At 40.0% G+C, this 23,229-nt stretch overlaps 2 protein-coding genes and 1 long non-coding RNA gene across 7 annotated transcripts in view; 1 reads left to right on the top strand and 2 right to left on the bottom strand.

The window, feature by feature from the left end:
* The window catches only part of ntm (neurotrimin), a 252,918-nt gene extending 247,157 nt beyond the window's left edge, over positions 1–5,761 (top strand). For 3 of the 5 annotated variants that reach the window (XM_037467556.2, XM_062558240.1, XM_037467558.2), the window contains one exon: positions 1,548–5,761. In XM_037467556.2, the coding sequence (XP_037323453.2) occupies positions 1,548–1,648 (101 nt within the window). In that variant the 3' untranslated portion in view covers positions 1,649–5,761. The remainder of the gene's footprint in view (positions 1–1,547) is intronic. The other 2 variants (XM_037467559.2, XM_037467557.2) reach the window with 1 other exon arrangement.
* Positions 2,639–13,492, bottom strand: LOC134106223 (uncharacterized). The gene is made up of 2 exons (XR_009942543.1): positions 7,407–13,492; positions 2,639–7,262 (listed from the first exon to the last, which is right to left on the bottom strand). It is a non-coding gene; the product is annotated as an uncharacterized LOC134106223 (long non-coding RNA).
* A 5,721-nt stretch (positions 13,493–19,213) lies between these two features.
* The window catches only part of opcml (opioid binding protein/cell adhesion molecule-like), a 163,756-nt gene continuing 159,740 nt past the window's right edge, over positions 19,214–23,229 (bottom strand). The window contains exons 4-7 of the mRNA XM_037467560.2: positions 21,540–21,677; positions 21,024–21,144; positions 20,060–20,211; positions 19,214–19,738 (exon numbers count right to left, since the gene is read on the bottom strand). Of these exons, the coding sequence (XP_037323457.2) occupies positions 19,638–19,738; positions 20,060–20,211; positions 21,024–21,144; positions 21,540–21,677 (512 nt within the window). The 3' untranslated portion in view covers positions 19,214–19,637. The remainder of the gene's footprint in view (positions 19,739–20,059; positions 20,212–21,023; positions 21,145–21,539; positions 21,678–23,229) is intronic.

Below are 23,229 nucleotides of genomic sequence, written 5' to 3'. Positions count from 1 at the left end.
AAATCTATAAAATAAATGTGTTTCTCTGTAAAAATTGTTCCTGTAAATTCATGGTTGTCGCACTTTATTTGACAGTAGGGACAGTACAGAGGAGTCCGACGTCATCTCATGTTGCTGCTCCAACAGATTTATAACGTATTACTCTTGATTTTACTTTCATAAAAGATTGTTTAATGTGTGCTGCATGGAGTTGCACTGGGAGCCGCAAGGTTGTCAGATCGAACCCTGGCTGCCCCATGTGCCATGTCGAAGTGTCTCTGAGCAAGACACTCAACCCCAAAATGTAAGGCATGGGTTATAATGCAAGTCGCTTTGGATAAAAGCGTCAGCTAAATGACATGTACTGGAATGTAAAAGAAGTTAGCTAAATTGAGAATAATAATCATTTGAATGTAAAAATATACATTAATATAAACATGATTTACCTTAAAATTACAAAGAAAATTGTTAGTATGGACACAAACCTTTATATAATGAGATATTTCATAATAGATAAAGGTATGATATCTTACATGATTTTAATGTAATTTAAGAAAATAGTCAAATACTCTAGACTAATTGTCATGTCAATTGTCATTATTAGCGTAATACTTCAATTTTCAGTTGGACTGTTAAATTATAGATACTATCTGAGTTTGTACATTATTTTAAAAAACAGAAAAACGATTTACTAAGTTATTTACTTAATATTAGTTTTAAAAAAAATGTACAGTGCACCTTACCCATCATGTCTCTTAATGTGTCATTGTTGCGGCTCTTGTAGCAGACCCCCCTCCAATAACACAATATAATTGTATTAATGGCTCTGATTTTGACTAACTTATTGTATTATTGTAATTAGCCATATGCAGGATTACAGACAATCCACTGTGGTTGGGTAATTGGATAGATGCCCCAAAGGAAACTGTGATGAACTCATGGAAATTCAAGAGAAATTAGTAGTCATTGTGTTAAATCCTTCAGAGAATTCTTTTTAGATGAATCGTTATATAAACATTTTTTACTGTGACATTGTTTTGTTTTTTAGCTATGTAAACCCTATAATACAGGTGCATTAAAGTGGGAGGGATACAAGTTATTTAATTAAGTTACTCAAACCATTACCTTAAAAAATCCAAAGCACATTAACATATATCCCCGGAAGTGGAATCTTCATTTTAATTAAATATTTCTCAGAACTAGAAATTACCTTGTCATAGATTGAATTACCTTCCTTAAGAAATAGCAGCTGAACAATGGTCAGTGTTAATCCTTAGTGCTGCACTGGATGCCATTTGGATCATCACCACCACTAAATACCAAGTCCTAGGAGCAGCACTAAATAGATCACCTTCTGCCTCACTAATGGAAGCTTTGCTGTGTTGCTTTTTGTATGTTGGCGACAGAAATAGAACCTTGAGCTTCTCCATTCCACTGACATTGTGTCCATTTGGCTTTGGAGTGTTACAGGAATTGAAGCACTCTATATGACTCTTCAAGAGATAATAAAAAGGAAAAGAGAACTCCGATGGGGAAACTTTACCTAGATGTTTTCTTCTCCCTGTCAGGACCGAGAGCAGTTCAAGATGGCAGCGGCGGCGCAATGGGAGTGCACTCACACACCTGTCTCCTCTTCGTAGTGTTTCTGCCATTCCTGTTCAGAATTTGAAGAGGAACGGATTACAACACACATCTTTTGTTTGTGTGTAAGTGTGTGTGTGAGATTTTTTTTTCTCAACCCGGAAACATAAACTAGTGCACAGTGAGTGCACAGAGTATCCTACTACATAAGGATGTTGACCCACTAAAAAAGTACTTAACAAAAAGTTTCAGTTGTATTGTTTTTTTAGATTTCAAGGATGGAAAACATGCTTCCGGAAATGTTTTCTCTAAATTATATTAGTCTGGACTTTTTTTTCTATTTCATTAGGTCTAAGAGAAAAACATTTTTGATTGTGGTGTCTCTTATTAAACCTGATTCGTCTTCATTTTAAACTGCACAGAAGAATTATCTTAACTCCAGGAGGAGGCAAATTTACATTGAGTATGAGAGGTAAATGTTAAATAACTCAGTCATACTGGGACAGTGAAGCAGGAGGAATTTAGGTTACCATGAGGTTGAAAGCCTGCTATTTGTGTAATTATTATCAATCCTTCTGGTTGTTGAGACAGAATTGTTTTTCACCTTGACGTATCATATAGTGACATACTTGCAGTTGTGTAATGCTAATCTTTTAATTTTATTTTTTCAGTTATGTTTAGTTTTAAATACTTTTAAGAAGGGAAAATATAAAGTTGTATTTAGGACAAATATCCTTGTTTTATGTCATTTTTTTGGACACAACAATGCTGTGAAGAATACTTATTATGAATATGTAGTTAGAAATGGAGGGACGGTTTGCTCCACTTGTGTAGGGCCACAGAGGCCACTTAGTCGCATCATGTCAACACAACACATCAACGGGCTTCACTGGATATCTCTTTTCTAGTCTCGACACACAAGACACACAAAACACAGACACCTTCTCCACACTATTAAACTTTTATTTTTAACATGGGTTCCACATTGGGTCATATGGAAATCTAAAATTACGCACTCTTTCAAACCAAAATGTACAGTATGTGTTTTATGACTGGGAAATGCTTATTCTGAACATGATGTTCCCAGCTTTTATTAAAAAAAAATTAATTGCAGGCTTACTGCAGAGAATGCAAGCTAATTCCAATAACCGTGATGAAACGTGATGAGAGGTCCGGGTAACAAAAAAAACACTACATTTGTTCTTATTTCCTAACTTGTGGCTGGTCAGACAACAAAACAAAGAAATCTTTTGTGTGTCTTATGGAGGAGAATCAGAGCACACAGCATTTCAGTAGCATTTTGACGAGCAGGAAACTCTGTTACCATATTTCATTTGTGAGCGTAAGGATTTTATGCAACAATAACAAACCTCTAACACAACACCAGTAAGAATTCCAAGAAGGTGTTTTGTCTTTTTATGGTCTGTTGGGTGGGCAAACTATTCACACCAACTGCCACACTCAGGTTTTAAACATCATGCCTCTATTGCAAAATGCATTGCCGGTTGTAATTGTGAACTTACAAACACAACCATCTTCTGGCTGCACTGCACGTCATTTAACTGTGCAGGCCCATAGGATTTGCAGAATTCCATTAACACAACATCAAGCGGGGATAGCAAATGCCATCAAATTAGCTTGTGGCGGGGAAATGGCGCGCTTCTTATTATCCCTCAGCTCCCCTTTTGTTTTTCCCCTGGCTTAACACAGCTCTGGTGATGTTGTAGTCCTTCTTCATGTGTTCCCACTTCAAGATATATTTTTAACTCCTCTAGCATCATTTTGACTTTTTAGAGACAACACGGTTTGTGAAACAGCATTATTGAAATTGATCTAAGTAATCAGTAGCTGAATCTGACGGGCTAATCACACTTTGTTGTCACACACAATACAATGAGATAGAGAGACTATTATTCATCTCTAGCACAGTAATGTTTGATAATTACATGGTAATTATTCCTTCTGGCTAGAAAGCATGGCACCACTGAGCCCTTGTCTATAATGCCACAATATGCATTAACAATCACAGCCTCACTGCATTGAGATTGGAAATGTGCTGTACACCATGCTTTATTATTTGCCTCGAAACATCTGTTCATAAACACATATTTTACTGATGTAATACAGACTCTTGTTTATTTTATAGCACAGGCAAGCACACAACCTTTTTCTTTTTACTACCTCTGAGCAATTGTGCAGGAAGTTGCTTAATTATTTATCATCGCAGCAATCAGCACCATAAAGTAATATTTACATATGGTCCTGGGTGTGCATTAATGTAGGCTGTACTGTTCACACTAATGCTAGACCACTGTGAGTTTCTCCAGGAGTCTCAGAGTACTTGGCTGACAGCTGTATTCCATTGCTTTGTTCTCAATAATAAGTAACATGTTGTTTATTTCATGTCATATCAAATATAGTTTAAGTTCGAGAAAAGCACACTATCACTGAGAACAAACCCTTGTCAGCGTACACCTTTAGAGCAAATATAACCCAGGAGGGCTGCCGACAAAATATATTTCCAGATTAAATGAAAAATAATGAGGGTGTTTTCTTCACAACCAGTGGTAATGAGATTCCTATTTGGCTTCACCTAAGAATCCACCTAATAATAGCAATTCCATCTTGTTACTATGGCATGTTATCAATGTCAAATAGGCGTTGTTGATGAGGGTTTGATGAGATATGCGGTCACAGTGAAGCACTGAGCTGAGGAAGCCACATCGAGAGCAGTCTGATCTCTGATCTGAGGATGGGGTATCCTCCCTTTATCAAAGGAGATGGAAAAAAGTTAGCACTGTCACATCCTGACTGGGTATTCTGCTAGATCATATTTCTAAACTTTTGGCCTTGCCCACATGCAGCTAACAGAAAGGTACGATCTTAATTTTCTTGTTCTCAAATTCCTGCTGTGCCAAACATATTACAACAGAAGGCATGTAGAGAAAACCTATGCAGACTGTCTCTTTAAAGGCTGTCTCTTTAAAGGCTTCATTTGGATTACTTTATGACCTGAGGCCTTTTGCACTACTTGGCACCAGTTTCCTCTCTGCATTATGGGCAAGGCAGCCTCAAGGATAGATGAGACAGGATTGCAGAGGAGTTCAACAAACACAATCACATTTCAGTTTGTGAGACAGCGGGATGTTTTGTGTTGCGTGTCACAGCCATTTTCAATGTCATGGCTCATATAGTTGAGAAAACTCTAAAGCTCTTGGTTGCTGTAAGAAAGCTCTCATCCCTGTTGTCCCGTTAGCAGGACTCCTCCTCTACTCTAGAAGTCACACCCAGTGCGATGCACCCTGTCGATGAAAAAACAGTTAAATGAAGTTAAAACTAAAACATTGATTTTTCTAGCTGCATTAAAGGATTAAACAAAACACAGCAGCTGTTGACATTGAACTGTCATGATTGGGAACACTCTACCATCTCTCTCTTTGTCAACAAGTGTACTGCAGTTTCTTTCTCCATGGCAAACACAAAGTCTGTGCTTCCTTTATATGGAAGCATCTCCCATTAAGCATTGAAAAAATATACACACTGCAAGTCCTGTTCAAACCAGACTTATATTGATTGTAGAGGTAGAGGATTTTGGACATTCCTGATCCAACCCCACAACCCAGCAAGGAAACTGCACCAAGAAGAAGGCTGATATTTTGGCAGTAGCGCAGCAAACTTATGCCGATTTGACCAATTCCAATTTCTGTTCGAAAACAGGATTGCACTGAGATCGAAGGAGGCCATGGGTCTAGCTTTTTTTGTCTCCATATGGCCAAGGCAAGATCCTATTCTCTCTTAAGAATATTTGATACCAGTTAAGAAAGCGGACTTGTATTGCAACTATCAGATAGTACTTTTCATTTCAGGTGTTTTGTGACACTTGCACTTAGAAGAGATCATTTTTGGATGTGAACTTTGGTTGCACAAATCCTACCTTTAATTCAGCTATCGTGGGACTATCATGGCAGACAAATGGGGTAGTCTCATGATCTGTTGGGGTTTATTTTGAATGATTCACCAATAGAGGATTTGGTTACAAGTTCACAGGGCTCCCTTCAAATTTGGAATGTTTCCAAGTGAAGGGGGTCCCAAAGTTATTTGACTCTTTGCATTGTAAAGGATTGTTGGTTTCTATGTATTTTCTTGACGAAAAGTGTGTGGTCATATTTAAGACTGACAATAATAAAATGTTGTATCTTAAGATTGTGTATTGGTTGTGTTTTGGCAAACATTGCTCAGACTGGCATCAATCCAGAAACGAGACAATCTTGTTGAATTTTGAATCCCTCAGAAGTCCTGAGCTTGGACTGAGCTCATTTTGTTGTTTACTACGGCAATTGTTAACTGCAGTTCTGCAAATGACACCAGTGTGTCTTTAAATCTGAACACAGTGTATTTTTTAGGGCTCTGGTACGTTAATTATGTAGACACTCAGCAGGAGGTCTTGCATAACTCTGCAGTGCTGTCTCTCTCTACCTCCAGTGTGCATGCAAGCGCTTTTTTCTATTCGTATTCAATCACTATAGGAGTGATCCTCAACTGGTGCGGACCCGTTTTTAATGGGTCGCGGGCCTCTGCATGGGAAAATAAAAATTTGAATTAAAAAAAAAAAAAAATCACAAGTGTGGGTTTTTTTGCCGTCCGTCCATGTTTTCAGCAGGGTGTGCCAGGTTGGGTCAAACCATTCTGATATGGGGAAGACATTGGGTTTTTAGGATAATTAAACATCCTGAATATAAAATATGAAATTCAGCTTATGAACTTGATTTTGAATACATTTTAGAAGTTGAGAATGTTCCTCGATTTGGGTCGCGGCTTGTCATTAAGGGGTGATGGTGGGTCCCGAAGCCAGACCAGTTGAGAACCACTGCTCTATAGGGTATACATACAACCATAATCTGGAGGTAACCACTGTTAATTGTCAATGCCAGTGTCACGGTTTGGGTCTCTGTCTTGTTAGGGCCTGAGCCGACTGAAAGTCGGGCGAAGACCTATTGTGTTTCGAAGAATTCCTCTTATTATTTCACCACTTCAATCGCACTTTTGGGGCCCTTACCATATTTCAAAAAGTCTTGAATTTTTGCAAGCGCTTCAGAAGTGCGAAAAATTAAGATATTCTTGTGGTCCCGCAATTAGGGGAAATAAAAAAGTACTCTCTAGCGCCTCCTTAAGTGCTCCCTCTGGGGACATTTTTGCCCACCGTTTTCTTTTTAAATGCGTGTCTGGCTGATACAACACACAAATGGACCCAGATAACTGTCCTTTCCTAAAATTTTTACACTTTAGAGAAGGGGTGTCAAACTCATTTCAGGTTCGGGCCAGATTCTGCTGCGGGGCACATACGATCAATGCGAACAGCTGACTGGGGGAGGGAGAGGGGGTGCTGGCAGTACGCACTCCGCTGGCGGTACGCACTCCGACTGGTCTGGACAGTGCAGCCAGTCGGCAGCGGGTCGCAAGTTCGGAATATTAATACTAAAATGAGAGCTAAAGAAGAAAATAAACGCAGTAGGTCACATAAGTTCTGTCGGATGTTCAAGTTGCCCAGAAGGATGAGCGGAGAGCTGTCATCTGGAAGTTGTAACCATTCATTGTAGAAGTAAATAACTACTTCTTCTCTGGAAGGATCATTTTCCGCTGTGGTCGAGTCGACTTGGGTCTTTGCCATGATTGCCCGCGGTGACGCACACCTGTGCCGTGTGCTGGAAGAAAAAAAGAAGGCCAAATTATTACATCAATCGACAGTTACACGATATGTAATGGAATGCTGTTGTAAGAACACGGGAAGAAGTCTTTTACAATTATGCAGACAGAACGAAATGTACATAAAGAAATGCCATTCCCACCTCACTGGAGTTGAAAGCCACGTGTCCCATGTGCCATTCCCATTGATGGCCTCAGACTGGTGCCATGACTTTGGACGGGGCATCTGAAAGTATTTGAGCACCAACGTGTATTATCAGAATATGATTAGGGCTGTCAACAGATTATAGACAATTAACTAGTTAATCACATATTTTGAAAAACATTTATCTTGATTAAAATATTTTTTGCTCTTATATTAACTGTTTACAGTTTAGTAGAGATGAGCCGGATACTCGGCTGAAACGAGTATCCGGTACGGATAAAGCACTTTTGCCGAGTACGAGTATTATACGAGTAATACGAGTCAATATCTGTGCTCGGATTGAATTAAAGTCCTCATTGGGTAGCTGTCTGTGTCTGCGTTCTGTGATTGGCTGGTAGTCACAGCGCCCCTCCACTACACACATACTGTTTGTGTTGCTGTGTCCCGCTCGGCTCACTCACTCACAGAACTCCTCTCTCCCTACCTCAGTCACCAGGTTCGCGGGTCTTTCCCGATAAATTTAAACGATTTCTTCGCCTTTACTTTGTTTTTACTTCGGTTTGTTGTTCTTAACTAGTAGAGTTCAGGTAAACGTGGGGCTTGTTAAGACGTGGTGCTTAAGAATGCGACTCGCATTGCGTCTCTGCCAGTTTGTTTTTTTTACTTCACGCACTGACCTCTCTCTCTGTCTCTCTCTCCCTCTCATCAGTTTTTTTTACCGTCTGCTGGCTCTCTTCACGCACTCAGTGTCTGACGTTGACTAGTTGTGTTGAATAACTAAATATGAATATTACAAATTAAGCCACACACACACTTCCCCTCTCTCTCATGATCATCAGTGATAAGAATTTAGAAGGAATGCTGTTTTAACCGCAGAAAGGCTTAACCCGACAATTTACGGGGTAAATCCTTCCTTCTTCCGGGTTAGGCCCCGCCCGTTTTCGGGTTAGGCCCCGCCCAGTTCGAGTACGGATACGGATACAGATAATTCATATGGTTCAACACATACAGATAATGCTGTACTCGCTCATCTCTACAGTTTAGTAATTTGTTGTTTCCCCTCTATAAAGAGCTTGACGTGTAGATATTATTTCATTGGAATTTGGGGCATATTAATCATTAGAGATGAGCCGGATACTCGGCTGAAACGAGTATCTGTTACGGATAAAGCACTTTTGCCGAGTACGAGTATTATACGAGTAATACGAGTCAATATCTGTGCTCGGATTGAATAAAAGTCCTCATTGGGTAGCTGTCTGTGTCTGCGTTCTGTGATTGGCTGGTAGTCACAGCGCCCCTCCCCTACACACACACTGTTTGTGTCCCTGTGTCCCGCTCGGCTCACACATACACATAACTCCTCTCTCCCTTCCTCAGTCACCAGGTTCGCGGGTCTTTCCCGATAAATTTAAACGATTTCTTCGCCCTTATTTTTTTTTACTTTGGTTTGTTGTTCTTAACTAGTAGAGTTCAGGTAAACGTGGGGCTTGTTGAGACGTGGTGCTTAAGAATGCGACTCGCGTTGCGTCTCTGCCTGTCAGAGTTTTTTTTCTTCAGTCGGCTCTAACCAGTTTTTTTTCTTTTACTTCACGCACTGACCTCTCTCTCCCTCTGTCTCTGTCTCTCTCCCTCTCTGTCTCTCTCCCCCTCTCTCTCTCATCAGTTTTTTTTACCGTCTGCTGGCTCTCTTCACGCACTCAGTGTCTGACGTTGACTAGTTGTGTTGAATAACTAAATATTGATATTACAAATTAAGCCACACACACACTTCCTCTCTCTCTCATGATCAGCAGTGATAAGAATTAAGAAGGAATGCTGTTTTAACCGCAGAAAGGCTTAACCCGACAATTTACGGCGTAAATCCTTCCTACTTCCGGGTTAGGCCCCACCCAGTCCGAGTACGGATACGGATACAGATAATTCATATGGTTCAACAGATACAGATACAGATACAGATAATGCTGTACTCGCTCATCTCTATTAATCATATCATTTAATCTTAGATTCATGCTCATTGTGAAGGAACTAAATATATGTAACATATTGAAAAGCATTGAAGACGCACGCTGCGTGCAGATTGTAGACAATTAACTAGTTATAGTTAGCTGCTGCGAGGACAGTGGCATCACAGTGTGTAAATAAAGTGTTTCAATCGGCCCAACTTATTTAGGGCACACGGAAATGTAAACAAAGTGGCGTTAATAGCGTGAATAGGTGTCTTTTGTCCGTGTAAAGCTACCGTAGTTTGACGTATGCTAGTTATTGTTGTTGTTGTTCAAGTATAGCTTAGGTTGCTCTGGGCTGTGCTAAATAAAAACCCTCTTGAATGTGGAACACGACTCACGTCTGGCCTCATATCATGACAGGCACATTAATGTTGACAATTAACTCCGTAGCCAAACTAGTAGCGTTGTCCCTCAAACTGCTGTTAGCAACGAGGCATTGTTAGCATGTTTACAGTATAAGTGGGTAAGACTAGAGATCGCACAAAGAAAAAGTAATCACTCACCGTCCAAAGCGTTTCCACTTGGTTGAGTCCGTGTGGATGTAAGCATAGGTGTGTAGTTAGCAGTGTAAAAAATAAAATCCGGACGAGCGATACGACCTGTGGCTGTTCAACACAGCCACGGGCTCCACTGGCAAACTCACGCGAGACTATGAGTATTTAAATCCATTGATGTAATTATATTGAACTGTCCGTGTTATTTGTCTACGTTAGATATGTCGAACTCGCGATTACCGGCTGCCCCGTCCGCCAGCGGAGTGCCTACCGCCAGCGCCCCGCGTCTCCTTCCCTCAGTCAGCTGTTGGTGCTGTTCGTATGTGCCCAGCAGCGGCATCTGGCCCTAACCTGAAATGAGTTTTAGACCCCTGTTCTAAAGTGAACAAATTTAAGTCAATAACCTCACCAAGGAGAGTAAACTGAATCCCTTTGTTCGTTAGATCAGCCGGACACGCGGGAAAAGGAAAAGAAAAAAAATTCAAACATTTCTGTCGGGAATCGACACATGATCCCTAGGGGAAAGACTTGGAGCAATGCTTAGGGCTAGGGGCTCACTTGAAAATGTGGGATCAAAACGTCCCTTATATAGGGTTCAAGCCTCTCTGCAAAAAAATACAGGGAATATTCACACTAAAAAAAGTATAACTGACTTCGTGTTTGTTTTAGAGCATAGTCCTCAGAGACTTTTTAAAGTTAAAATTAGCATACTTGTAGGTCAAACAGGGTGCCGGCGCTGCTTCGTCGAAAACTTCCAGGGGGTGCTATGGAGGCAATTTTTCGCTTTTGATCCAAAACTCCACATCCTGTCTGTGAAGGTCATCACGCAGGACACTCACAGAGGTTTTCAAGAGTTTTGGAGTGTGCTGAGGCTCAGAAGATGTGCTTGAACTTTCATGCGAAGATGGCGTCGTCACGGCAACAAAGTTGGTCCAAAACTCTCAATATTCACTGTAACCTATCATCACAGTCTTTAGTCTTATTCCCAGATTTGAAGTGGATCAGATTAAAGGGCGAGGAGAGGGACATCTAACTGTAGAAATTTACATTGACCTAAGCCAATAGGTGGCGCTATACTTTTTCGAAAATCACTGCATGGCATTACTTATAGGCCTACACAAGCATCATGAATAAACATTTCTAGCCAGAAATATCAATGTTCCTTGGAGTTATATATATATATATGGAGTTTTGTCCAATATTGTCCAAACTGGACGCACGATCACTCCCAGGTAGTTTTATGAAAACTCTTGATTTTAATAACTTTTGACCACACGGTTGTCAGGATCAACTTTCCAGAGTTTGAAATAGATCGGATTTAAACTCTCGGAGGAGTTTGTTCGTTTGTAAATGCAAAAATTGAAGGAAATTGCAAAAAATACAGAGAATCACTATAGCGCCCCCTAATGTTCAAATATTCTGAAAATATTGGGGATGTTCTAGGACTCAATGTGAACATGTCCTAAAGATTTGGTGAAAATTGAGGTTGGAAAAAAAAAAGTTTTAGGCCTTTCAATTTTCAGGACACACCCGTTACAAATTCATTGGTCCATAATTTTAATGAAAAATGAGATATCAACATTTCTTCCTGTGATTGGGATATTGAAGGAAATTGGCTCATTTATGGTATTTTGAGAGGCTTTTATTTTGGACCGATACATCAGAATGTTTTGGTTATCACCAAGTCACACCCTGGTGATCTTTACTCTCTGCCTGAAGTGGAATTACTGTTTATATTTATAGTTACCTTTTATTTATAACCTGAAATTGACCAAAAGTAGTCCTGTGAAATATTTTGAAGGAATGCATACAGCTCATGTATGGTATTTTGAGAGACTTTAATTTTGGAATGGTAGATCAGAATGTCCTGGTTATATGTTGACATAAAAGGCCTAAGACCATGATAATGTCAAAGATAAAGTTTGGAAAGCGGCATTCCTGGCATTGCTCCACACTTGCGAACGCTTCATCCGACGGGTGCAGGTGTCCTCGGCCGCATTTGTAACCGTCCGGCCAGCGCCCCAACATGCAAGGAGTAGCGAGGACCCGTCCAATGCTAAGTATTGTACATTGTACAATGTATTGTACATCTTTTACATTGTGTATTCTGTACACATGACATCCATTGCAGTCTGTCCATCCCGGGAGAGGGATCCCTCCTATGACGTTCTCCCTAAGGTTTCTTCCCTTTTTTCCCCATGGAAGGATTTTTTGGGGAGTTTTTCCCTTGATGATGTGAGGGTTTCAGGACAGAGGATGTTGCATGTGTACAGACTGTAAGGCCTTTTAAGGGAAATTTATCATTTGCGATTTTAGGCTATACAAAATAAAATTAATTGAATATTTCTCATATATCTTGACTTCCTTACCCAAGTTGAATGATTTTTACTTTACACCCTGCTCCTTACAGGTTAATCTGATGTCTCTCAAAAGTTGATCGCAGACCTTCATAATCCTTCACTTTGAATATTATAATAATCTGATAAATGGCGGCGAGTGGGAGTATCGGCAAAGATCCTTTGCCAAGAACAATCCGTTTTTACTCTACTCCACATGATCAGATCCTTTTCAATTACAAATGTTTCAGAATTTGGGCCTGAAGACATGTTAATTGGAATCAAAGTCATAGCGCCAACTACTGGTAACAGGAAGTAGACATTTCAAACAACGAAGGTGCTTTTGAGATTTTTGTTTTTGTGAGTACAGTGTGCACTGTTCTCGAATCTAAGATGACCGTGGAGGGCAGCCTCGATGTTGCTGTCTCTTATTTTTTAAGCTTTTAGTAGTTTTTAGCTCTCTGGTTGCATTCACCAGGGGAAAACGTTAGAACACTCATACAAGCTTTCAACTTAACTTAGAAGAGTATTTAGCCTGCTAGCCCCAGTGCTTCCAGGTTGTGGCCACAGCGGTCGGTCTGGCTAGCCAGCACAAGCCCACCTGTTTACCCTGCGGGGATCTTTCCGTCTGGTTAGCAGACCTGTAGGGGTTGTCAGGCAAACAGGCTGGAAGCTCTCCAAACTACCAGCCTGCTATTCTGAGGACCCTGCGGCCCATCTCAATCTTGCCTTCTTGTCAAAGAAACTGCAACGTATTGTCGCTGCACAACTCTAATCCCACCTCAACTCCAAAGATGTTCCAGAAACCGGAAAATAAACCGCTGCTAGCTGCAGTCAGTTATCTTTGATCGCAGAGTCCGAGGCGGTAGTTGAAGATGGAGATAGCTTTTTGCATTGGAAGGGAAACAAGCAGAGGAATTTCTCCACGTGTCAAACAGAAGGGGAATGAGTGGAAAACGGAACACTTTACAAGCTAGCTGCACGGCTAAGCTAGCTGCTAGACTATGCAGTGTTTCCCCTAGGTTTACAACTTCAGGAGGGCGGGGTGGGGAAGGAAGTCGAGTCAGGCAGATTTGGCTGACCGGCGGGGGGGCTGTGCTCCGCTGCTGACGATTCGACCGGTACGGCTGACGGGTCGTTGACGGCACGGCTGTCACCCGGCATGTTGTAGCGGAATCACCGTGTTTGGAATTTTTTAAAATTATTATTATTTTGATGAACGAGAGTTTGGAGATTAGCCTGAAATTAGAAAGAGATTAGCCTGAAATTAGAAAGAACCAAGGGATCCAATTTTTTCCTTTTTAAAAGAGGCTGCACTGTGGCATGTTTGAAGGGGGCTGGGATGTGTCCAGAGGTGAGACACAGGTTTATAAGAAACAAAATGAAAGGCCCAACTGAGCTGAAAACCTTCTTAAACAAGTGGGGTGGAATGCTGTCCGATGGGCAGTTAGCAGGGCGTAGGTGTTGAATTATTTCAATAAGTGCAGATCATGTAAGAGATCCCGAGAAATCTGGTGATCTTTTTTCCACTTCCTCTCCGCCTGTCTGCATGTGCACGAGTGGACTCATTCTGCCAAGGCTCAGTAAGTGCAGATCATGTAAGAGATCCCAAGAAATCTGGTGATCTTTTGTCTTTTTTCCACTTCCTCTCCGCCTGTCTGCATGTGCACGAGTGGACTCATTCTGCCAAGGCTCAGTCTGTGGCTTAACGTGCATTAAACTCAAAGGCGCAATGGAGTCTAGGATCAGAGAGATTCAAACCGCTTCATACAAATATCCACATTGAAGACGTCAAAGTTGTCCAGAGAATAGTTTTTCCAGGCATCAGAAAACTGCAGAGGAGTCGAAGAGTTAAAAGCACTGCGACAGCGAGTGGGCGCAGGTAGTGAGAGGGAAAATAAAACAGGTAGATGGTCTGAAAAAGGAATGTGGCATATTTCAGTTATTTGTACATCCAGTCCATATGACAGACAAGATCCAAAATATGGCCTTTTTCGCATGTTGATTCTGAAACAGACTGCATGACATTAAGACACCCCTAACTTTTCTTTTCCCTTTACTCGGCAGACTGACGCATCGGACAGGGGGCCGCTTTGTCCCAGGAGGTAAACAGCACGGTGGAGAAGGAGTGCTTGGCTATGCGGTGGGCGGTGGACTCCCCGCTACCTCCTGGGACGCTCATTCACCCTCTGTTCGGACCATGCCCCGCCCCTATGGCTCCACTGCATGAAGGATACCAACGCCCGAATCACTCGGTGGTATCTGCCTCTACAGCCTTTTAACTTTAAGGTGGTCGGGCTGCCGATGGTCGGGGCAGACTTCCTCTCCCGCCCTCTTAAGGGAGGAGTAGATTAGGCCAGATGGCTTCCTGGCCTAAGTCGGGCGGTGGGGTTATGTGGTGGCGGGCGTGGTGGCGGGCGTGGTTTTAGCTCGGCTGCATAGGGGAGAGAGGGTGAGTGGCTCAGGGAATGGTGCCAGGTGGAGGCAATTGGCCTCAGCTGGAGGGAATGATGATTGTGTTTGTCTCCCTGTACTTAACTCCGTAGGGGCAATCCGGCAGGAGAGAAGGAGCCGCCAGGCAAGCGAGCTGGATGCCGGGAGCTCACTGAGTGTTACAAACGGAAAAATAAAATAAAAAAATAAAAGTTTTATGAACGAACCTGCCATGCATTCCGGACCCCCACGGATCCACACTTGTTAGGTACTCAATGGTTGTGTTGTTGTGCATGGTGTCTATGGCTAGAGACGACTTAGTAGAACTCTGGTATTATATTCATAGTTGCTGATTCAGGAGAACACTTTAAATATGATTGAAAATTCTTTGGTATGGTAAAAAGACACAATGGTGGTTCTTTTACTGAAGATGACGTATTTTCCTGGATGGAATAAGAATGTTGAGAAGTATGTTGCATTATGTCTATGTTATGCATAGTAGATTGCAGGCAGGCAGACTGTGGATACCTTCATAACTGTGAGCCAAAATAATATATCTATTTACACCTCCATTCTTCTCTTTTAAATTTATGACTGAAAGGAAGGCATGTGTCCAGACTGGTGCTTAGAGAGCCACCTGCATCAACCATTAAGCCCATCATTTGTAAAGGTGTTTATTATTCCTAGCTGGTTAAATTAATGAGGTCATTTGAGGATGAAGCAGAGAAAGTCTGCCTCTGCAAAACAAAATTTAGTGATCTGTCAATCTGGCTGCCCTTGTTCCAAGTGTACAAGCAATAATTTTGCTTTATATTAATCCAGTATGCAAAATACATACCATATTTAATTTGTAATACCTAAAAGATTCTCGAACTTTGTTGCACTGTCCCATGCACACATATAACAAAATTCTGGTGATCGGAGATTTTTAGCGATTAAAAAACAAGGCAACCCAGTTATTTTTAAACTATGTTACGTACACGGGTTTAGTATTAGTGCAAGCTACCAAAGAATGCACAACACTCATGATAACATTTTCAGCAGACTGAATATGTATGTTTGTTTATCATGCTGTAAGTCCACTGGTAGCTTAGCACGTCAGGCTCATCATGCCATCATTAAGAAAAGGTATCCTTTCAAGAACCTTGCTTCACCTGGACGCAATTTGGGCTTTTGAAACTATTCTGTTGCAGCCTTATCATTGAAATAAATCAAAAAGTATTTTTCTTGTGATTTAATTACACTAAGTTGTGGAGGTTGTAGGAGAGTGATGCTCATACACACAAAACCCTGAGGCAAGGGTCTGTCACAGATATGTCACCAAGCTGCATCTACTTTCGTTCATTCAAAGACACAAAGAGGGAACAAGCAGCTTGAGTGACAACACAGCAACCAGATTTGCCCTGTTTTCTTGCCCATTTTACAGCTTTGCTTTGATAAAAAGGTTACACTAGAACGACTGAGGATCTGACACATGCTGATATTCATGTCTATGTGCTGAGGCTGTTTGAATCCCTATCAGGCCTGGGTGCAGTGACAGACTATTCCTGTTTATTATAAATGGGTTATGGTAAGATTTAATGCTGTTGTCATAGCGACTTAGAGCAGAAGCCTAGACTGGTTAGGCTTCCGCAGTTTGATGCAAGTTTGAACTCACATGTTCTCATATCAACGCTGTCATTTGAAATGTATTAGATAATGTAAGATGTATTTCATAGAACGTCACTATGAATTCAGTTCCTGTCATGATTAACATTCTTTCATCTTCTCCTCTTTCATGTACTGTACCCATAGTTTTTTTAGGCCATCATTTCTTTGCACTTCAAAAATATTGTTCTCATTGGAGTCTGTTTTCAGAAAATAAAACATCTCTTATCAACACTATGATGATGACATTCCACTCTTTTCCCTTTTAATTGAATTTAAGTGTTACTTTAGATCTTGCCAATCCCTATATCCAGAGCCCAGGATATCTTCAGATCAGTTTCTTCTGACTTTCCCATTCTTCCAGTATTGTAATGACCACAATACCACAATAGTGAGTACCTTATGCTGAACCTCCATGAAGGTTGGAAAACAAATCAAAGTGTAATCATATATTACTGTTTAAAAAAGGAATAATGAAAATAAAATATCCATAAAATTATGCTTTCAGAAGGAATATAGATAACATGAAACAAATACATTTGACCGTCTTGAAATGAAAAAATAATAACATTGTTCATGTTGACATAATCAAAAATACACTTTTATACTCCAGTATCAGTTGTCTGTTTAATGGGGATTTTACGCCAATTGATTCAAGATCATTGACATCAAAACTTGCAGTATGTTAAACTTTTGCAAGCATCTGCATCCATCTGTTTTTCTCTTTTGCAAACCTATGGAAGTAAATCTGTGTCATCGCATTTTGAAAGAAAAAGGTGATTGAATTTCCAGGACTGAATATTTCTCCATTGAAATTATGTATCTGAATGTTTTTTAACGTTAAAATATTTAACCGCAAAAAATTCAAGATCGGGAGCGTGCGTCAAGCAAAAGGAGCGAGCACCCCAATACAACTTTGGCTTGTCGGCTAGCATGCTGACCGGATTTTAACCTGCACATGCTCCGCTAAAGCCGCTACCCCCCTTGCCACTACGCTGCAGCGGCTCATATGCACTCTTCAAGTGCGTTGCTTGACGCACGCTCCCGATCTTGAATCTAGAATCGTTGCAGTTGAATATTTTAACGTTGAAAACCATTCAGATACATAATATCAATGCATAAATATTCATTGCTAGAAATTCAATCACCTTTTTCTTTAAAAATCCGATGACACAGATTTACTTCCATACAAACCCCCTAGAAAGTGTAATCCCTTCCCTATGATATCGTCTGCAGCCTACTTATTCACCATCATTACAAGCACAGAACTTAACATGTGAGTACATCAAAAGCATTCCCACATACATCAACCTCATCCCCCTTTTGTCTTCAACTCATTCCTTAATCATATTTATGCACAGGGTTGGACTGGACAACAGCAGAACATCACATTATTAACCATTTGTGCTTTAAGTATGTGCTCATCACTGGCAATTTCTGTTCCAGGCAGACTTAAAAATGTCCCTTGAAAGTATATTTACTGACAACAGAGTACAACAATCACCTCTGCTGTTTACCTCAGGGAAAATCAAGTTAAAAGCACACATTCAAACACCTGGAGAAAAGCTTCATAGCCACTATGCAGGACATTTGTTGTTCATGAAATAATTTGTGTCTCTTTGGAGATATGGACTGAAGCTGTGTGCCAGTTTTGTAGCGGTAAGTGTAAAAATGTTTGTAGATTCAGGTAAAGTAAGTTCACCTATCTTCTCCACTACTTCACGTTGAACGGATTAAGTAATAAACAGGATAAGACAGTTTTCTTGTTGAGTCACAGAGCACATATGAGTATGTTATTAATTATGGGATTTAAGATAATTTAAGGAATTAACTAAATGTTTCTGTTCATCATAATCCATTACTACTAACAAAGATCATTTAAAAATAAGATAAAAAGATGCAAGAAAATTAATGAATAGAAAAAAATGCTCTATCACTGGTGATGGAACAAATACTATTTTTTGGTGGGGTTAGATTCAATTCTAAGTTATCTGTGTGGTTGAGTTCTTTTGCTATAATCAGACCTCTAACGCGGCTCAAAGCAGACTTATCTAATTCCTCCACACAGCTCGCCAATTCGTCTTTCAGTTCACCACAAACATTCAACGGTAGCACTTCTGGAGATACGTGGTTTTCACTCAACAGGTAGGAGATGAAACACTGTCATCTGAGAAGTAATTTGAGGAAAATATTTACTTCTGAGATGTAAAGGTGGAGAATTATTATTTTCCAGAGATTGGTAATATTCAAGTAAAGTTCAGATACCACAAATTTGTAATAAGGTAAAGTATATGAGTAAATGTACGTACACTCCACCACTGCTAGTCATTGTTATACTAATGTCATTCACATGAGTGAAATAAATGGAAAACTTGCACAGTCAAACATGAACTCTGAGGTGCTTTTAGTGCATTTCCAGAGACATTTGAAAGATCTATTCAGCAGGATTTTTAATGTATTGATTGATACCATTTTCATCAATCATCAATGACAAAATAAGAAGAAAAACAATGATTTATGATGTGCTTCAACTAGTTAGATCCAAATGTTTCACAGCAAATGAAGCGGCAAACTGCCCAACCCATTTGTCTGCAAAGTGAATGTTGAGATTTAGTAGCATCCTGTGATGTAAATATGTCATGGAGCTGCTATGAAACCTTGATTAGGTATTTCAAAAAGGATATTTGATGCTGTGTGCCTTTAGAACAAAAAGTGCAGGAATAACTAGACATTTGTAAATTTTCTACACACACTACCGTAGTATTGAAATTAAAAAGTGGATGCACTATTCTTTTGGACTTTGCCTGAGAAAATCATGAAGTACTATTTTTATTCCAAACTGTTTGTCCTGGAGGATCTGTTACTCTGTTTTGCATACAACTGTAAAAATACAGTAAAATTCCACAACCACGTTGTATTTTTTCCCCTTTTTCTTTTTGTTGTTTACTTAAAAAAGATTAATTGTATTGAACAGGACATGACACATTAATAATAATAATCTGAGTGTACACTTCAGTATTGGGCAATAAACAGTCAACTATCAACAGTTACATGTATTTTTCTTTTTCCTTTTAACATACAAAAGTTTTTTTCTGGGGAGGGTTCACAAACTCCGTAGTTCTAGCATCATCAACTTAGTGCAGTAATTTTAATTTTTTTTTCCTAGCCCAGATTGACGACTCTCCTGGCGAGCAAAAAGAAACCCACTCTGATGCAACACCAAAAAAAACTAAGGTTGAGCCATCTTATAGGACTAATAGTCTGTTCTTGCTGCTCAATGCTTTGAGAAGCTTCAATGTCTTCACGTTTCACGTCAGAACTTCAGCAGGTAGAGTGAGGTCACGGTCAACAGGAGGCATACGGAGGCATGGGGCAACACAGCCACCCCGTTCACATTGTGCATTGCACCAGGACCTGCAGGATAACAACAATTCAGCTTTTTAAATCAGTGCTTGAACCCACTGCTCTGCTTGTATGCACTCCAATTAACTGGAACTCAAATCTTCATGTGGATGTGAGGCAAGTAAGAGCTTTGCTTTGGTACCGCCATTGCCATAAGAATTAGTGACATACTATACAGCAGGAGACCTTCATGTTAGGATTGTTTTATCTATTTTATATTTATTTGTGCTTAGGCATGCCAAGAACAAGCCACCAAGAATGGCCCACTTGAAAAAGAGTAACCATAACTTGCTCACCACAGTGTGCTACCTTTAAACCCATGGACAAACTTACCATATAGTATTAAGCTGGCGTTGGTTATGCCCATGGTGTTAACAGCAACACAGGTGTAGTTCCCATAGTCTTCTTCCGAGACGTTGAAAAAGACGAGCATTGACTGTTTACCTTGATTCTCTATTTTAACTCCGTTCAGTCCATTAGAAATCCTGTAAGTAATAGAAGAGTAAAATAAACTGTTCAAATCTCTACTAGACATACAACATTTAGACTTATGATGAATTAGAAATACCTTACACATCTGTGGGCTGTACAATCCGTACATGTTTCACCAAAATGGCTAAAGGTTTGAATGCAGCTCAATGTCTTATGGATGCAGCTGTGCATGCATTTGTGTTCCACAACCTCTATTTCACTCTGAATTTCCTGTCTCATTGCCCTATTACATGTTTGGAAATGCCAATTATTTAAAAAAAACACCTCCATCTTTTTGTTCTCAAGGACAGATATTGCCTTTTGGGGACTGACTAGGACTGCTGCTATCACTGTCAGGCACCATTTAACAGTGTAACATAGTCTGTGTTTGCATCGGCTCACCAGCTCTGGGGCTAATATCCAGTCTCCAGACATAAGTTGTTAAATATTTCCATGCCATAATATCCTCCAAACCTCTGGGTCTACACCATACTGACATTTCAATGGAGAAATAATAATAGTTGCCTTCGGTGTTTGTTCCTGGTATGCAAATGCTTCGACTGAAATGATACATTTTTGATAGCTACGTAAGGGATAAAATGAGAACAAAATACAGCGCATGAAAAATTCTTACATCCAAAGCACAGTGTTATTTTAACAGGAGTATTATTATCATTATTATTAAAAAAGGTGACAGTCTGGATTTTTATATCTTAAAACTTCGCCAACCAACGCTGCAGCTCTACAGGTGTCTCTGATTTTCTTTAAAACGGACTTAAAACAATTAAAGCCCTGTAGAAATCAAAGCACAAAGGAAAAAACTTGCCTGCGGTCTTCTTTGTACCACTCAAAATCTGCCCTGGGGACAGCAGAGGCTTCACATTGCAGAGTTCCTTTTTGTCCAACCGGAGTACCCGTACTCCTTGCTTTAGAAATGAAGGGGGGATCTACAAATCAAAGAGAGAAACGCTTTCACTACGAAAGAACAAAATTGAATAAGTTAATAAAAATGAACAAGCTGCAGGCAGAATACAGAATACAAGAAGTGGTTGGTTACATTACTTGGAAATCAAACTTGGTGAACCACACATCTTCTCAACCTGTGCTAACTATATTATAAGTGCTACCAAAATTATAAAATTCCGCTTTTTTATAATACTTTAGTAGTATTTTTTTCTTACATGAACTCTTTGGAGAAGTCAATGTGTGACAAAATCATATTTAATTATTGTCATAAATAATCATAATTAAATGAAAAGAAAATTGTGAAATTGGGATTCATCAGTCCTGATCATTACGTCCATTACGTTCCCACCATGACTTTAATAGTTTTGTTCCTTACAGTTGACTATGACCTGAACTGTCCTGACATCAGGGCTTGAAATGTCATTTGAAGCAATGCATTCAAAGGATCCTGACTGCTCTTTGGTGACAGCCGTCAGCACCAGATGTTCCCCCTCCGTCACAAACTTATGAGTGCCTGTGGGAGAAGCAAAGGAGCAGAGGAATGAACAAATTAGTGGATAAATCCCTGTACAGGCAGCTGAATGCGTGGTTGACCTTGAATTGTATGAAATTAGAGCAGTCTCTACCTGCCTCATGGTATAAAAAATGCTTAGTCACAAAACGTAGAGCCAGAGCAGTGTCTAACGGTTGGTCAAACAATGTTTACAAGAGCGATCATTTTGATTAGACAAACTCTTACATGACACTATGCAAACTGGTTACAATCTTTATCATCGGTGTAAAATATCTGTATTTACAAAAAAAAAATATTCAAATCAACAGACCACAGTCGCAGTTTGTGTGTACATTTGGTTATTTTCTCCGTTTCCAAATGTCTGCAGAGGGCAGAGAATGAGTAATTGCATCGAAACAAGCCCACTTGAGTAACCGCACACATTACCCGTGACAACAGTGATGTTCAAAAGCATATTCTGGTGGAGGAGCGACCTTAAGCTGTTGCTGTGTGGGTGGGGAAAGGGATAGGAGCACTAATACCAATCAGTAAAAATGTCAATCCAGCAATATCTCAATAATAGCATAATATCATTATGTTTTTCAAATCATCAGTTGCAGACACTGTTGCAGCTGGCTGGGGATTATGCGGAAAGGTCTATGTGTAATAAGCATGTTGCATGTAACCAGGGGAACTGCTGGCAGGTGATGAACATTCTCATTGTGGCTATTAGTAGGAGAGTTTGTGGCTGGTGCTGGGAACCTGATTTAATAATGGACAAGGGTGAGAGCAAGTTCACTATCATGTGTATAATCTAATTACTTTCTTGATCGTATGTGTTGTATTATTCCTTTTAGTACACTGTAAAAATGTGTAAATGAAATCTCTAATTTGATGAAAATACACAATACACACCAGAGTTGACAAAATGGGGACAAAAAAGTATGATAACGACCAGACATAGTTAGAATCCAAGTATCACATGTTGCTATTGATGAATGAATATAAAAACAATCAACCATAATCGTCAACACCCATATCAGTTGTCTGCAGCGATGGCAAAAATTCCAGCACATCAGTGTCGGTACAGCATAACTGGATGACTAAGAGCCATTAAAGTACCGGCTGGCAGCCGTCACAAATGAGCGACTAAAAGCACTTATCAGCCATGAGCTTAAGGAGCTCTGCACCACCATGTGCAGCCTTTGTAGAAGGGTTACTTGCAGGCCAATTACAAGCCTTAAAATAGAAAGACCACTGATTGCTGAAATAATCCTTGCTTAGTACCGTAAAAGAAACGGGTGCTTTTTAAAACGGGTTGTAAGATAAAAAAGTCTAAAACAGAAGATTAAAAAGACCTCAAAATGACAGAAGCTAACATGCAACTTCACAGCGGAAGTAATATTAAGGTATTTCATATTAGTTATTAATAGGATTTGTTTAAAGGTAGAGTGTGCAGCATTTGAGGGGATTCATTGGCAGTGTATAATTAACTGAAGGTAAGAATCATTGTGTTTTAGTTTGATCATAATGAGCAGTTTATATCTATATTCAGAGCTAGTACTCGGCTGGA

Source organism: Pungitius pungitius, chromosome 16 (genome assembly GCF_949316345.1).
Source record: "Pungitius pungitius chromosome 16, fPunPun2.1, whole genome shotgun sequence".
Lineage (NCBI taxonomy): Eukaryota > Metazoa > Chordata > Actinopteri > Perciformes > Gasterosteidae > Pungitius > Pungitius pungitius.
Note: the sequence above shows the minus strand (reverse complement) of the source record. Positions and strands in the feature narration are given on the sequence as shown.